The 17,818-nt window shown below is 29.2% G+C and overlaps 2 protein-coding genes across 2 annotated transcripts; one reads left to right on the top strand and one right to left on the bottom strand.

The window, feature by feature from the left end:
- Nucleotides 1-6,797: 6,797 nt before the first annotated feature.
- On the top strand, nt 6,798-10,000 carry LOC117238380. The gene is made up of 9 exons (XM_033503248.1): nt 6,798-6,916; nt 6,987-7,120; nt 7,195-7,352; nt 7,440-7,605; nt 7,687-7,942; nt 8,027-8,164; nt 8,253-9,571; nt 9,657-9,758; nt 9,863-10,000. The coding sequence occupies exons 1-9, from the start codon at nt 6,892-6,894 to the stop codon at nt 9,950-9,952; spliced, it is 2,388 nt and encodes a 795-aa protein (XP_033359139.1). The 5' UTR covers nt 6,798-6,891; the 3' UTR covers nt 9,953-10,000.
- A 3,415-nt stretch (nt 10,001-13,415) lies between these two features.
- LOC117238415 lies at nt 13,416-17,075 on the bottom strand. Its single transcript, XM_033503296.1, has 4 exons — nt 16,645-17,075; nt 13,923-14,094; nt 13,768-13,842; nt 13,416-13,667 (listed from the first exon to the last, which is right to left on the bottom strand). The coding sequence occupies exons 2-4, from the start codon at nt 14,035-14,037 to the stop codon at nt 13,459-13,461; spliced, it is 399 nt and encodes a 132-aa protein (XP_033359187.1). The 5' UTR covers nt 14,038-14,094; nt 16,645-17,075; the 3' UTR covers nt 13,416-13,458.
- Nucleotides 17,076-17,818: the final 743 nt, after the last annotated feature.

The following is a 17,818-nucleotide window of genomic DNA, read 5'->3' on the forward strand; positions in this document are numbered from 1 at the left end:
TAATCCCTAGGAATGAAGATGATGTTATAAGATCAACTATAAAAATTTTTTAGATATATTTTAATACCATAATCTTTATGCTATAGTATATTGTTTCAACTAACAATTTATGAACATAGTTAAAACATTTATAAATTCACATGATATTAGAAATACTGCAACATATCTAACAATATATCTTATAATGTATATATCTTTGGAAAACAAAAATTCTAAAAATACTTAAACTACTATAAAAATGGTAACTGCATAATTTATTGAAATTCATTGTACACGTATAGGTAATAAAACAAAAATAAAAGAAACATATGTATATAAGTGCAACATTTTTATGTACTATCAACACTTTTCGCTAGTATTTTAAAGATACAAATTCTCGTTGCTTCTTTTAGTATCATGCATTATACTTTCTAAAAGAAAACATTCAAAGCTTTCAACAGCAACCAGCCAGCTCCAACAGCCAGCAGTTAAATTTCCTTTCACGTTTTTCGATATTCCCATCGTTACGGATAAATTCCGATCGTGTATCAATGTGGCTTCGATCTTCACTGGCTTTCAAACTACAATTTTCGGTAATATTCGAGTGACCATTGGTGGAGTACACGTAAAAATTTCACAAATGTAACCAATTTTTGAATTTTTCGTTTTTTTCGTGCTTTCTGTTGCATAACGGAACGATGACTGAACGGAAACTACTCACATACAGTACATTTTAGTCCCTTCATCCATGAGCTTCCGGTGATGTGACGCTTTTATCACTCATTCGGATTTCATTTTTATCAAAAAGATCGTGTTTCCTATTGCGTCACGTATCAGAACGCGCAAAGATATTGTAATAGAGAATTCTAACTCTTTTAAAACTGATTATTTATATTTCGTGATTTCTACAATTTTACTAATGATATTAATCGATCTTTTAAATACTTATTGCGACATTTTACGTATTAAAAAACATCAAACAAGATTAGTATAAGGTATTGTACAACAAAATCATTATTTTTTCTTATCCATAAAAGCAAATACATTTTTTTTATGATCAGATTAATTATAACGGTCATGCCGCATCTTTTAAATTATTTTCTTTAGCTACATTTTACTCGCATAGAATACAGAAATAATTGTAAGATTTCATACAAGTTACCTGTTAGTTCGTTTGCTATATTTAAGCAAGGCACTGCTACCATGATTGTTATCCAGAACACTTGCGAAACAATGCTTCAAACTTGTTAAAATGCCAACACCTGTTTCTGAAATTCCCTGAGGGTAACCTTAATCTCTCAGGTGAACCAAAATCGGGCCGGTCAGTCGACTTTGATAATGAAGCACTTAAGACTTTGGGTGACGTACACCATTATTTAGCGGAAGAGATTGTAGAAAGTTCGGATTCATTCATCGCTACTTAACGAGGATTTATGAGAGAGCAAAGTTCGAAAATTTGGCGAACAAATTCCAACCAGATTACTAGTAATCGTGTGTCAATGAATAAATATTTGAATTTAAGGAATGAATATGCATGTTTTATGATATTATGATGTTCACAGAATCATTTCAAGAAATGTATTTCTATTATTCGTAATTAATAAAAAAAGCAATTTTTCTTATAGGCTAGAAAAAATTCGATCCCGAAAGTATTAAACATAGTTCAGATTTTTGCCAGTAAATGCCACCTCGTCTTAGTCATTCTCGAAAACCTATAAATTTGCATTCACTGTAAGCATTTTGAGTTATGTTCATGGATAAAAAAGAGTGATTTATTAGAAAGAAGCAGTCATAAAATACTTAATATTAAGATAGAATTAAAAAAAGTATTAAAAAGATAATATTAAAAAAAAAAGATAGTATTAAAGTTGCAAAATTCTAATTTAATATACACATAAAAATAAACATTCTTATTACAATTGTGACTTTTAAATAGTTTTCTTAAAAAATTCCGATTCTAATTGTAAATAAAATTGTGTAAGTCACATATACGAATTATACGATTTTCAAATTTTGCTATCTGAATATGAAGTTGACAAAACTTGTAGTTCATAATCAAAAAGCTTCACATGTGTCTATTTATTAATCTATTTAATTTTTCTGATACTAAACATCACAAATATCCACATACAATAACTTTAAGGAATTACATTAGAAACTTGCACTAATAAGTTCATTACTTTCCACAATTATTATTTAAGTCTCATTGATGTGTAACAATAATAATTTATTGTAAATTCCACGATCAAATTTCAAATATCCCACACGACATATACACGCGAGAAATTAAACCTATTCGCATCATGCTATTAATAATTTTCGTTCACATATAAATTGTGATTTTTGGTAGATAAAGTGAAAAGATAGAGGATCGTTTATTGAAAATATTATAGCAATCACATCAGGAAAATGAATAATAAAGTGATGGTATTCACCGTATAGAGGGCGTCGGTAACTCGGTCAAATTAACATTCTCTAGCTGACACTGCGTTAATTGCAAAAGTTTTCTTGGGCGATGAAAGTGATAAAGTGTCGACTAAAGCTATGGCTGTGTAAAGCAGCCTGCATAACAGGGAGATCGTTGTCGAGTACGGTAGAACTTTTCATCGTTGCGAATAAAAGTAGATCAAGCTTCAGTCGCATAGAACAGCGAGATTAAGAAACGTCTCGAGTGAACACTTTGAAATACGATAGAGTTCAATGCCAATCCCTTGAGGGATTCCTTTTACATCAAAAAGTATTTTCGTTTTCTTGAATTTATTGGAATCGACGGAAATACAAAAAAAAAAAAAAAAATCGAAGTAAACTTTGTAAAAATGAATCACTTATTAAGCTGTAGATTATATTAACGTTTTGCGATTTTTCTAAATTGATAAACGTAAATATGACGCATCGAACTTTTGTATTGGAAAATCATGTCGATCTTTTTATACCAAAGAATCAAGTACGACCTTTTGTTCCTATTCGTTTATTCTAACTATATAGAGTTTGATGCTTCTCTAATATTCCTTGTTATTGATGCATATGTTGTGTCGAAGCAATTATTTAAATAATACTATCGACGAAACTGTTACAATTTTATCTTTATCCGTTTTGAGAAAATGACTGAAAAAGTTAACGAAATCAGTGGATAATGTATTTGAGATAGTCGTCATTATTTAAAATAAAAACACTTCTGACAGGAAATGAATTTTAAGTACTAATACAAAATAAGAAAGCGATAACAGAACAAACGAATGATATTTTGTATCTATTGTTCACCATAAAATACATGGGAGCGATGTATAACACAAGAAGGGTCATGAGGGATCAGACTCTGGATGCCTACCCAGCCAACGGTCTTGTTAATTGCTATGACACAATTTCAGGTTCATGATATGTCAATAGCTAAGGGAATTAGGGTTCTATAAATGCACATGCTTACCAAATGTGAATTAATTAATGACTTTCAACGCCCGACTTACAAGGACAATGCACCTTTGCTGACAACTCTAAAAGACAACCGAACTTATCGATCTACGTATATACCGAAGATCTAAGTTTTTAAATGACTTAACAAATTGGTAAAAAATTAGTATATCGACATTAATTTTAGAAATACATTTAAATATCCATACAGGGTGGTTGGTAACTGGTGGTACAAGCGGAAAGGAGGTGATTCTACGCGAAAAAAGAAATCGGAAATATAGAATAAAATTTTCTTTTTATTTTTTCTTTTTTAAATTTTTCCATCGAGACAACGATCTACAATGAGATCCGTTATAACGTACCGCACGCGTACCGAGCGAAAATTCAAAGTCGATTTTCTCGAAAACAAAGCCTCAAACGAAAAATATTTATTCTATATTTTCGACTTCTTTTTTCGCGTAGAATCACCCCCTTTCCGCTTGTACCATCAGTTACCAACCACCCTGTATATTGACATATATTACTTCTGGAAAGTTAGGGATTGATTAATGGTTAAATACAAATGGTTCGGCTATAAATACTCATAAAACACAATTAACCGTAACAATCATTGTATATATGTAAATATCTTGTTCTTGTAGTAAAATAATGGACAAAATACGGATCATAATGTGTTCGGCTAGTTTCAAACATAAATTGATATCTAATAAATATTACTTAATAGCACTATCAGTAACTAATTTCTGAATGAGTTCACATATTCATGAAATCGACCATTTCATATTATGCAATAACTTATCTAATATTTCACATTATCTTAAAACATGATTTCTCGGAATCGGATACTTCGGTGGTTAAATGAATAAGCAACTTGAAGGGATGCTACGATACCAAATTACGAACTCATATGCAACTGTTGTACTGTTTGAATATTTAACGATAATTGGATTTAGTATCTCGATTTGAACATTCGGGAAATTTGTGCATGATCTGCACCCCTAATGTTCGTTAACTCTCTTTCAGTTAGTTAAACACATAGTATTTTCGCAAACACATATATAGATCTGTACGGCATTTCGAATAGCGCTGTCTCAGTTGAAAACACTTTTAATGAGTCGATCAATATTCGTACATACAACGAAATCAGCCCCGAGCTCTTCAGTTTAAGCCTACTGAAGATCCATTTACATACATGAAGCGTTACTTCCATGCTTGTTAACCTCCTTTCTTCGTAGTAGGAAATAAGCCAAGAAGATGGACTTCGCGAAGCAATTCGTCGAGGATCATTACGTAACATGAAGGTATATTAATATTTGTGTCCGATATTCTATTAAATGTAGGACTACTCTACATATCCTCAATAAAATTTTTATATATTTTTGTATCATTATTCTTTTTTATGACATTTATAAGCTTATTTTTCCAAAGATCGTAGTTTCGCTTAAAAATAAACTGAAAAAAATAATTAGAAATAAGAGCAAGAAATAAAAATAATTCTGATAAGTAGAATTACACAAGATGATGCGTAAAATGTGTTGAAATTTAATATAAATCATGATTTATTAACTAATGTCCATAAACACGTTTTTATATAAACATATCTCTGTATTAAAATATCTTTGCTTACACTGTCGAAGTTTTTAAAATAAAGCATCACAGAATAAACCTTTATGTGAACTGAGCTAAGAAGGAAATTGTTGTGCTCAAACAGCCTCTCTTCCACCTATCTGACTGCTGTCACCCTCTTCCTTCCCAGAAAACTAAAACTGACATTAAATGCTATCTCTTCCATAAATTTAAATCTATTATGTATATGTAGAAACTAATACTTAAAATATATATTAACCAATTAGGAGATCATGGAGAAAAGATTAATATAGAAATAAAAAGAAATAATCTGTTGATCTTATTACCTTTCACCGTTGATGAAATGTATTTCTTTGAAAAAAGAGAATGTCTAATGAATTATTATAGAGAAATTCTTTGAATAGAGGATATCCCCTGAACTTCCATCTTGCATTCTATGTCTGCAACTCAACTATAATTATTAAAATTTGTATTCCTGTCTTCTCCTAGAATATACATTCATACACGAGTGTACTCGTATTCCTTAACACATTCGTTATTTATTATCAATAGAAGCTTTTTTTTAATTAAAATTATTTATATGTAACAGAACTTCATCCTTACAATTTACCTTTAAGAATTGCAAATTAAACCATTTATCCTTCTTAAAAAGGTACTCCATTTTCATGATGTCATATAAATTTATCGATTACTCTTACTTAGTCCAAATGCAGCATATTGAGGTCATAATGACTCAAGATATATTTGTCGAATTATAGGAAGATGCGCTCGTTATAATATGTGCTTGTCTTTCTTAACGATAATAATTGATTTACATTCAAATTTAACACTGCGTATTCAGCAAACTGCTCTGCGATTTTATAACGTATTTTTCATAAGTATATACAATTATTTAAAAAACACATACATATGTACTCATAAAATAAAAATCTATAAAATATCAAAAGGTACGATATATTTAATTTGTGTTTTAAGCGAATTACCAGCCGTTATTACAAAGATTAATATTACAGAAGATAAAAAATTATTTTTATTCATACGTGAGCGTGTGCGCGCGTGTGTCTCGATCACAATAATTTGTATACTACTAACGGACTCTATTCACGATATTGTGAAACTACTCTTACCATTTTCATATCACATGCGATATTACCGGCTCAGTCTAAAGAAATGCATATGCATTTATGAATGTATGAATGTACGTATATATAAGTTAAGTTACTTTTGCTATGCTATTTCTAAAATAAAAATAATAAATTTGTTAAAATAATTCATTATTTCGTATTGTTACTTTTTATTTTATTTTAAATCAAATGTGCCCAAGTCTATATCATATTCATAACTTCATAATTACAATTAATTTGAACATTTAAATCCCTGTCATTGTTTTATAAAATTGTTATAATCTTATTCTATAGTGGATTAGTAAGGTCACAAATAGAAATACCAATGGGGCTCTGGGATTCATACTTAAGAGCATACTGATATTGTTATGTCTATTTTATTTTACATCTATACTTTGTTTGCAATGAAAACCTTTTGAATTTTGAAGAAAAAGAAATTTTTAATAGAGGTCTCCTTGTTTTGTACTAAATAGAGCTGATGAACTGGTACACTGAATTGATACAAAGAAAATTTAATTAATCATTAATTTTATCTAATCAGGCATAAAAACTGATGCCACTCATTGATTAGTGTTACATTATCGTATTTACTGCACGAATATCATATTCTTTTTCTATTCCCTCTTCGTTTTTCCAGTTCGTTCATGCACGCACTCTATCTTTATATATATATATCCATGGTATAAACATGCATACCTAACCAATATACCGTATGCCAGGCTATGAGCGAGTCAACTTATTGTAGATGTGTGAACTAAGTCAATTAAGTGTAACTTTATAATTGTTGATTACAATGTGGTACTTGGTTAATGAACAAGGTACGTTCTGTTATCGATTAAGTAATAGATCAATCATAAATGACAATGTTATTCCAGCTTTTGTGTTTAGGTGTCCGCATATATCTAAAACCAAATCAAGAGACGTTAATCGGCAGGAAGAAAGCTGACATTGTTTTGCCAAATGATAAATCAATCAGCAAGGAACATGCCTCAATTAGCGTTACAAAATTAGAGGAGATAAGGGTATTTTTAAACAGGAAAATATAATATAATAAGAAAATGCTGTTTACAAAATAAAAATTCTTACATTGTTTCAGAGTACTGAACCAACATCTATATGTAAACTAAAAGACTTAAAGTCAAAATATGGTACTTTTATCCTTCATGAACGTGACATAATACAACTAACTGAAACTGGATGTATTTTAAAACATCAAGATACAATAAGATTTGGTTTACAGAACCATGTATTTAAGTAAGTTTTGGTTTTTTTACTTTTCTTTTATCTAAAAATGTTACATATAAATATAAGTCTTCTACATGGAGGAAATTTACATATTAGGGTGATAAATGTGCCTATAATAACAACAGTATCTACTTTATGTGATAACGAAATAGAAAGATTAAAACAATTGATGGAAGAAATTGATGGTGTAATAATTACTGACAGCGATTGGAGAAGGGCATCCACTTATTTAACAGTAGGAAATGCTATCTTAACACTAAAGGTATTTTCCTTGAGAAAATTTTTTAATTTGGGTAATTTATTTCCTAATCGAATGAGTATTACTAATTTGGATATATAACAGCTTGCCTCTGCTATGGCTTCTGCTCTACCAATAGTGACAATGAAATATTGGGACGAAGTTAAATCTGCAATAGATAATGGTCAGCAACTTCCAGATACAAATAATTTTGTTCCACCAATTAGTGAACCATTAATCGCTAAAAAAAAGGTATTGATTTCTCCAAACAAGAAAAGAACAACGTTATTTGAAAATTTAACATTTATACATTTTAGTACAACTCAATATAGGAAATATAAAAAAATCATTAGAATAGCAGGTAAATACCAAAAATTGAAAATTGTATCCATGACTTATCTGAATAAAATATTAAATACTGTTCTTAATAAAAAATATATTTTAGGTGGAATACCACAATTATTTGAAAGAGTAAGCCTAACAACTACAGAATTTTGTAGCCCAAACGTGATTGTATTACAATATTCAGACAATGATTCAACACAGATCACGGAAAATATTTTCTGTACATATCATTCAATACGTAAGTGATTATTACACATTATAAAATAATTTGAGCGTTATCTTTTATTGGTCATATGTACTTAATTATCTTGTGCTTTCTTCTTCAGAACAAGCATTGAAAGCAAATAATTATAGAATGATAGCTGAAGTTGAAATTTGTCTTGCAATATTGCATTGTTCGACAGAAAAATATTGCAATCCTATGTATAAATTCGCAAAGCTTTTAAAAAGATCGGAACGAAAGAATGATTCATGTGAGATTTTAAATCTTGATACACAAGATGAAACAGCCAAAGTGTCAGCATTACCAACTTCTTCGTTTTCGATATCGACACCCGTAAAACACCGTATTATTCCTGAAACATTGGATATCAGTCAAGAACCATTACCAAATGTAAGTGGTGTTGTCATACAACCTACAGAAGAGCAAAAATATAATAAAATACAATGCATAAGAAAAACTCCTAATGATACTTCAGCAACAGAGAATGTGCAAGTTACACGATCAAGAGTAATTTCCAACGTTTCGGCAACGACATCGATGAAAATAAGACAACGTGTTATTCCTGAAACATTGAATAGCATCAGTAGTCAAGAATCACAATCAGATGTACATTATATTTTCACACAACCAACAGGAACACAAAGATATAATGAAATACAGTGCATAAAAGAAACTCCTACTGATACTTCAGCAACAGTGAAAAATGTGCAAGTTACACAACCAAAAGAAATTTCCAACCTTTCGAAAACAACATTCGTGAAAGTAAGACAATGTGTTATTCCTGAAACATTGAGCAGCATTAGTAGCCAAGAATTACAATCAAATTCAAATTTTGCTGATACACAACCTACAAGAAAGCAAAAATGTAATAAATTACAATACATAGATGAAACTCCTAATGATGCTTCAGCAACAGAGGCAAGTATGCAAGATATACGATCTAATGAAAACAATTCGACTTTTTCTAACATGTTCTCACAAATCATTCGGTATTCTAACCATGATAACCAGAATTTACACAAACACGGTAATATACAGGATAAGAGACAATCAAAGGAAGTAATAATCTTAAGTGATGACGAAATTGAACTAAAACCAGTACAGCAAAATAAAAATAATAACACGAATTCTAATAAAGATTTCATACATAATACATTGAATAATATATTTAAAACAAGTAATTCAAGAGATGAAAATAGGCAAATGCAACAAACAGCTCGATTAACTGATAATCGTATAGCTGCCGCAAATTTAAAAGAAATGTGTGAAGTCGATAAAAAAATAGAATTAAAAAATGTGCGCCCTGTAACACTAGAAGTAGAGAAAAAGCATAATAAAGAAACAACATGTTCAAAAAATTCAATTACACCACATACAACAGAACCACTAAATGCACCTGAAGATTCATTTATATGTTCTGTGGTAAGTTTAATAGATATATAACTTTCATTAAAAAATTCTAAAGTAGGGGATTCTACTGTATATCATTTTTACTTCAAAATTTCAGGAAACAGAAAAAAGGAAACATAAAGCACAAAATGTTATAAGTTCCGCACTAAAAAGTAATTCATCACTTCGAGCTCATCCTAATTTCAAAGTGTTCAAAAAGGTAAATTATAAAATACTTTTAGGCTGTTTTCTATTTAGAAATATTGAAAGTAATGTAAGAATATTAAAAATAATAAGAAATATTAATAAGTTTTATTAATTTAGATTCCTGCTATAGTTCCTCAGAAAAGGATAAAAATCGATAATATGTATGTATGGAACAAATATAATACAACAAATGAGAATTTATGTTAAAATATAAAAATTGTATTAAACTTCGAAATAATATTTTTATGTTGTAGAGAATATTATTTTTCTAATTCTAATTGTAAAGAAAATGTAATTTCTATATTAATTTAATTTATATTATTTTCTTTTATAATATATTATTATTTAAAATAATTTCATGAGTACCTTAAACATTAAGAATTACCGTATTTAAGATACGACTGTGTAAATACTATATATATATATATATATATAGTATATATATGTTGAAAATCAAATACATTATGTTTTTATATTTTAATAAGAAAACGGTTCTATAATGATAGTATGTACAGCATTATTCATTTAAATCTAACATACATCATCTAGGATCTACAAGAGAATGCCAATAGCGTAAAATTACAATACACGTTACATATATGCATTGCACTCTCACTACTACAGTTATGTGCCGATGTTACAAGTATAGATTTATATAAATGATAGGAGATGTGTGTATGTATGTATGAATGTATGTATTTACATAGCTTGAATTGCAGCCATAGAACTTGAAGTTTGATCACAGAAAAAAATTACATTTATCAATCGACATCTTTCTCACTAAATCTCACAGCATTTAAAGCACAGAATTATCCGATGTAACAACATGTAACGCTCTTTCGCAATCAAAATTAATTAGTGAACTCGAAAGGAGTAAACTTTACTTGTCTCTAATTGTAAGCAAAGAACTTATAACTAGCTAACTAAATACATACATTTATATCTACAACTTTTTAAAAAACTGTAATGTCTAAAAATTTAAAAATACACTTTGTCTATATAAATATTAAAAAAAGAATTAAAGACCGTCACTTTCGTGAAACTAGTGAAACTATAGAGTGTGCAATCGCTAATTACTAATTACATACTGCGATATTCGATTATGTCATCGATATAATTTCTCGTGGTCGATAGATTGATGGCGTCTTGGAGAAACGTTAGTTTTACGCGGGAAGTCCAGCGAAACGGAACATCAGATCCCATTAGGTAAAAATTAAAATTATTAGTTTTAAAATTTCTTTCTACATTGTCGAATATGTCTATTAATTAGATTAAAGAAATATTAAAGTTACATATCTGTAATTCAATCATGGAAGTTGATAAAAATAGAGCAGACGAAATATATATCGTGAAGAGCAAAATGAATTTGATGTATATCTTTTCGTACTGTACGATTTAAGAGGCCAAGGAATAGTCGAATATAATTAATATAATTCTTAATATGCTTAATAATTGTATTAATGTGATGCTTTAATATATAATCTCATATTAAAAAGTAAAGTAGAATTGTGTGTGTAAAAATGTATTAGATTTACATATTATATTCTTATTTATTTATTAAATAAATAATTGTTGATTAACGGTATATTATGATAACTAGTAAAAATTAGAAGTTTGTAATAAAATTCCGATGAATCCGTAATTGATGCTATTACAACAGTAGATTGCTATTATTTGCTATATGGTTTAATCTTATACGAATCACGATTTTTATATGTATCATGGTTAAGTATTCTTGATTGACAATCCTTGATAAACATGATTTTTAGCTACTACGCAATATAACTGTTTTTGTCACAAACTGGCATTTGATATATATATCAAATATACATACACACACACGCACACACGTGTATATAGCTTTTCTAAATTTCTTCTAATATAATCCTTTATTCATTTTCAGGGAACATTCGTGGACGTGTGTAATGTGATCAGCAGAGTCAGTGTTTACTACGTAAAGTTATCTCCAATATTTTTGAGATTAAGATAATTCTTAGTGATCATAAATTGAATCAGAATTCATACGCGAATTTAAACGCCAGTGTTTGTCCGTCGCTTGTAATTTAAACGAGCACGTTAATAGTCTTTTATCTTTTTTACACACACACACACACGCGCGCGCGCGCGCGCGCGCGCACACACACACACAGATATATTCTTCTTTTTAAATACTCTTTTCCGGTATTAGAATCAGCCCTCCCCTCAAAAGGATCCAACCTCTTTAAAAACCAAGAACAGTAAGTATCTTTATATATTATATACCACTTTGTCTTATTCATAGCTTAAACTGCTGTTAATCATGAAGGTAATTTAGTGAAGTTCCAAATTTTTATTCTTTATTGAAATAAAATCAGATTTTAGATTGAACATTTATTCTTACTAAAGTTCTAAATGTAATAAAGTTCCATCTTTCTTTTGTTAAAGATTTTTTACAACTACCATTTTAATTATGCAGGTCGATGCCTTCATATGTTTCCCGGGCAAAGATAATACTAATAACAATATTCTTCGCACCTAGTGGTAAGTCGCATGCATTTTTATTCTTCCGGTCACTTAATCATATCGTAGGGCGAAAAATTCGAATCGACCTTAGAACCTAGATCTTTTTGTGAGCATAAGAACCACAGATATTTACCCGTAGTGTGGTAACATTTTGTGTATTTTAGTTATTAGTTCAGGATAGAATCTCCTTGTATATTGTATCTTCTGATGATTAAAATTTTATATCAGTAGTATTAATATAAACTGAATAACTTCAAAGTAACATTTGATGTTTACAGAAGTTATCACATAAGTGAATGTTAAAATTGAATTGCGTATTTTGTAATAGAGAAATCCGATGTTCTCTAATTTCGTTGCAATAAATATTACATCTGTGTTACCGTAATATTTTGAGTGATTGATTTATGTTTAAGTATAATTTTAAATACTCACAACGATATGAAAGTTCAGTTTTCGTCATGTGTCAGATATTAAATACAAGAAGACTTGTATTTAATAATTTATTGGCGAAAGGCAAATTTCAAAATCAAAGCAACAAATTTTGCTTTGATGATGGAATCGCTTATGAATACTTTACCTTATGGATACTTACGTCTAATGTAGTGTTAAATATTACATTGCAGTGAGTTTGTCTTTTTATAAATAAATTTGTTGTTTATCTACAACCTTTTTCTTTTAATGAGAAGATTTCAATAATTTATAAAACTAGTGAAGTAGAGTGAAGAGTTCTAGTAATTTAAAACAAAATTTCAAAATACGAATTGAAAGATCACTAGCCCGTTAGATAAAAGATAGATACATATCACCTTTTTAGCTCAGGATTTTTAAGTTTAACCCTTTCCGTCACGTTTTAGGGCCTCATTCACGTATTTAGATGCAACTTGGAATTGGAATTACGAATTATAAGATACTGCTATTATTTTTAGAATTTTTTTATTATAGACTGCTATAATTTCTTATAAAATGTTATTAGGATTAGTTGTATTTTGCTTTAGTTAAAATTCAATTAAGAAGACATTAATTAATTAACTTTGTAGTATTATGATTTATAAGTATCACGCATATTAAACGTTTCTATCGAGATATATAATTACAGTTATTTTTACTGAATGCATTTTAAGAATTAATATTGTTATATAATATTTAAGGAGTCTATTATTCCATTCAGTGACATCTTTATTTATTACGCCCGAAAAACTTCTGAATATATATTAAAAATAAATTATTTTACAAAGTTTTACTTCCCAACTATAGGTAATGAGAATTATATACGTTAGACAGCGATACATTTTACAAGGCAAATATAATAATATTAAACAAATATTATATTGCATATTTGTCTTCTCATCTTCGACGCAAAAAATTTCTTTCTTACCACTTGCAGATAAAGAAGAATTTTTAAAATAAAGAAGTATTGTAACTGTAATATTTATTGATAAAATATCAAATTATCTATTAAAATGCATATATAAAAATTGTTATTGAATTATACAATTTCACTTGCAAACATAGTCACTTACAGAAATAGTGATCCCCATTGTCATCCGTATTCTTGTATTCTTTTCCATCAATCTCGGCTTCGATTTTGCGCCAAACTTGGATAAAAATAATACAAATAAGCATATTATTTAGTCGCAAATTTTTGAAACTCTTTTATTGATGTAGATTTACTTACCATTTCTGAGAAATTTTCTAAAACTTGTTTTATGAGATATTCTATTACGTCTATTACGTCTAGGTGATCTTGTATTTTGTTCTGCGATTGAGCTTACATCGTCCTCCATATCCATGTTGATATTATGTATTTGTGGATAAATGAATCACAGCGAGAAAGTAATAGATGTGTGCTAAAAATAAATAACAAAATTTACGTTAATACAACTGTTGCAATGTGATTAACTTTGGTTTGTACAAAAACCCACACTTTATTATTGTTCTTTGATTGATCGAATATTACATTGTATCTTTCTTCAACTATATTTTTCTTTCAATCGTTGGTAGTTTACTTAGAAGAAGAATTCTAGAATACTCATGTTTGTTATTAACTTAGAATTTATTAACATTCAGTATCTAATACAATACAATATTACATACTACTTAATAAATAATTTCTTATTTGAGGAAACTATTTAATTGTTTTTGTTATCAATGGATATGGAAATCATGAGAATATTTCATATGTTCATTTTATTAGCACCACTGTTCACGCTATTACATTATTTACGTAAAATATGAAAAAGATGCTTGCTAAAAGCTAAAGTACTCCAAATTATCATCTATTAGAATGGTCACTAATTATTCTAAATATTACGGTAAATATAAATTTTGCATTATTTGTATTAAACCTTCGAGGTTTTAGTTTCGTTCTTGTTGGCCAATTCTAACGTTTCAAAAGCAAAGAAGACGTAAATGCATATTCCTGACCTTCCGCAACAAGCAATTCGGTTCTGTGCTAAACGAAGATGAATACCACCAAAGCGAGATTTCAAGAGCTAAGAATTGAATACTACAAAAAATCTACGTGTTCATCTTCAAGAAAATTTTTCGATTCTACTTACTTTCCGAAATATAAACATTTATAGATTATAATAATGGATTACCCTGTGCATTAAACTATAGGAACAAAGTCTTAACTTCCTTCCTGAATTCCCTAATATAAATATTCTTACTTCTAGAAGTTTTACTGCTTTCTAAGTTCTTTAATATTAATATTCTTATTTTATTATTCTCTTCTTAACATTCTTTAATATCAATATATTAGATAGTATTTATTTCTCAAGTTATTCGTTTTATTAAGGAAAGAAACTTTGTTTCTCCAATCTATAATTCTCTTTATATCAGAAGTACAAATATGTAGTTCAGTGGAACATATGAGACACTGCATAATATGTATTCTTGCACATAGCAGTATTTTATATTCAATACAGTGTCATAATAAATTTTTGCTAATAGAATTTGGACGTATTTCAAGAATTTAATGTGATAAGTATATCCGTTTATAAAATTACTAATGGCTCGTTTGTATGCTGTTGACCTAGTTATTACATATGACACAAACTTATCTCTTCTACATCCAGCCTGATTGCATAAACGATATTTGCTTGTGCAATCTTGCACAGTCAGGAAGATGCATATTTTTTATTAAATAAAATACATTTCGTAAGACAGATCTGCACATTTGGATTTAATGTAGATCATGTTAGCAGGTTATAAGTATATTGCAATATATAATAATAATAGTTTCAATCAATAAAGTCTTATCAGATTTATGTTATACAATTTTTACAAATACAGCGATTTCAAATTTTATAAGCAATTTCTTAGTTTATCAATAACAAAGTTTAACTTTCTATTCTTGAATAGATTTAAAAAATCTGCAAATATCTATCGTTTATATTTTTAATTTATTAGAATTTTAAGAAAATATTCAGATTACATTAGTTATAAATAAAAGACTATAAAATATAGCTATAGTTATAAATAAAAAGTAATATATGTAGCTATTTGTTTGATAAGTCTTCTAAATAAACTCGACAAACGCAACTCACGATAAATTTAACTCTGATAACGCCTTATTATCTTGTTTACGATGTTTAAGCAATTATCAGAAACTGCTATGCAAATTTCAATCTTTAGAAATCTCAACCCTTTCTTATAGTTCATAAACTTCTAAGATTCTTGATGACTATAAATTTATTTTTAATGCCATTGAAAGTCACATATATGGCGCTGGTGCAATATGAATAATATAATAATTATACTAGATTAATAAATAAGTAAATAGTGTATACATAACAAAACGGATAACCTGATACTACTATTTCCTTGGAAATTTGAAGTTAACCCCGGATTTCTTGCACGACAAAATTATAATATAAGTTTTCAAAATACAACTTTCTCAGATTTTAATAGTTAACTATTATAGGTAGTATTTACCAACATTTACTTTGGTAGCTATTTGCAGGAAGGACAAAATTGTGCGTAGAAGAAATGAAATAACATTCTAGAAATCGATAGATAGACAGATATGAATCTTCGGAATAAGTGTATTCTTTTGCCAAGAAAAAGACAATCTCACTCAAGCGATGAAAGGAAATGGTCAGAGTAATATTCCTGTTCGGTTTACGCAGTTTTATTACGTCGGTTACATGCAAAACATACGTCTAACTACAGATGCATACATTTTTAACTTATACATCATAACTTTGTTTCTACCGGTACTGTAACATTGTTGCGCAATCTTAAATGTCAATTCAATGTCACATCAATTTTATATCAAAATTTTTATATCACAAAATAGTAAAAAATTGGCACAATTTACACGACGGTATTAAGAACATGTATTGGTGACGTTATTAAATAAAATATAAACATAAGGTACGAACAAGAAAACTTACGTTTTATAACACAATCATCACGTGGCTTCGAGTTGCAGTTTCTTCAAGGATTTCAACGGAATATTTCTCAATCACTCTATTCATATAATCTGCTGTGCAACATGCAACTTACATAAAATCAACATCGCTGGTCCTCAAGTTACACCCAGCACACTAATTTACAAATCAATGGTACGTATATAAAAAAAAATATCGTCGGCCGCGAAGATATCGAACCGAAGAATATGAAAGAAGTGCGATCCACGAACGTAGCGATGATTGGCGAATGCCAAACTGCAAACTAAAATCTTCGCAATCTTCGTTGGTTGTAGGATAACGAAAGGCTATTCGCGGGTTACTTTGAACTTGGCTGAGTAGCGAGCGGAAGAAGAAACTTTGGCCAGTGGCCAAATCCTCCTACGCGACGTCATATTTTTTAACGTAAAACAAAAAGATTTTAACGTTACCGATAGATACATTATCGACTTTGACATGGTTAGTATAATCGAATACACAAATCGTAAAACTATGTGTGTTTTGATATCCTTACGCCTTGAATTCAGGAGAAATAAGAAATAGTTTGCAATAGGAACGTCGTAACTTGTTGCTCTGTTATTATAGCTCATACAAATAACAAAACTGGGGAAATTATTTACATATTTGTTAATTTGCCAAGTTGGCAGTTCTCAGTGTCACCTGTAATTATCCTAATGTGAGAAATATTTACAAAACCTAGTTTTCTTCCATCGATAATAAAATTACGTACCTAAATATTAGTCAAAAGTAGAAGAGATATATTAGGGAATTATTAAGAAATCTTTAAGAATTCTAAATCTTAAACTTGCACGATGATTGGAGGACATATTTGTGGCTGTTCGAATTTCGATCGTAACTGTTGCTGTCCTATTTTCAAGTTTGGTGGTTCAAAGCTGAAACGTTCGTACCAATTTCTCCAACTGTATATCGAAACCTTATATTGTCTGAAATGACTCACGACGATGAATCGCAATATGAAATACAAAAGACGTGTTCTCAAAACGGTGACAACTCAATTAACACTTTGATCGCCGCTGAAACCACATTGGCGTCATTTGTAATATGTCAAGTGTTGATAATTGCTGCTGCCATATAAGCGTCATTTGTTGTCAATTGTTGACAAATAAGGGCAGGTTGATTAAAGCTACGCGCTAATAAC

The sequence above is a fragment of the Bombus vosnesenskii genome, unplaced genomic scaffold (assembly GCF_011952255.1).
Source record: "Bombus vosnesenskii isolate JDL3184/JDL3185 unplaced genomic scaffold, Bvos_JDL3184-5_v1.1 scf7180000013264, whole genome shotgun sequence".
Taxonomy (NCBI): Eukaryota; Metazoa; Arthropoda; class Insecta; order Hymenoptera; family Apidae; genus Bombus; species Bombus vosnesenskii.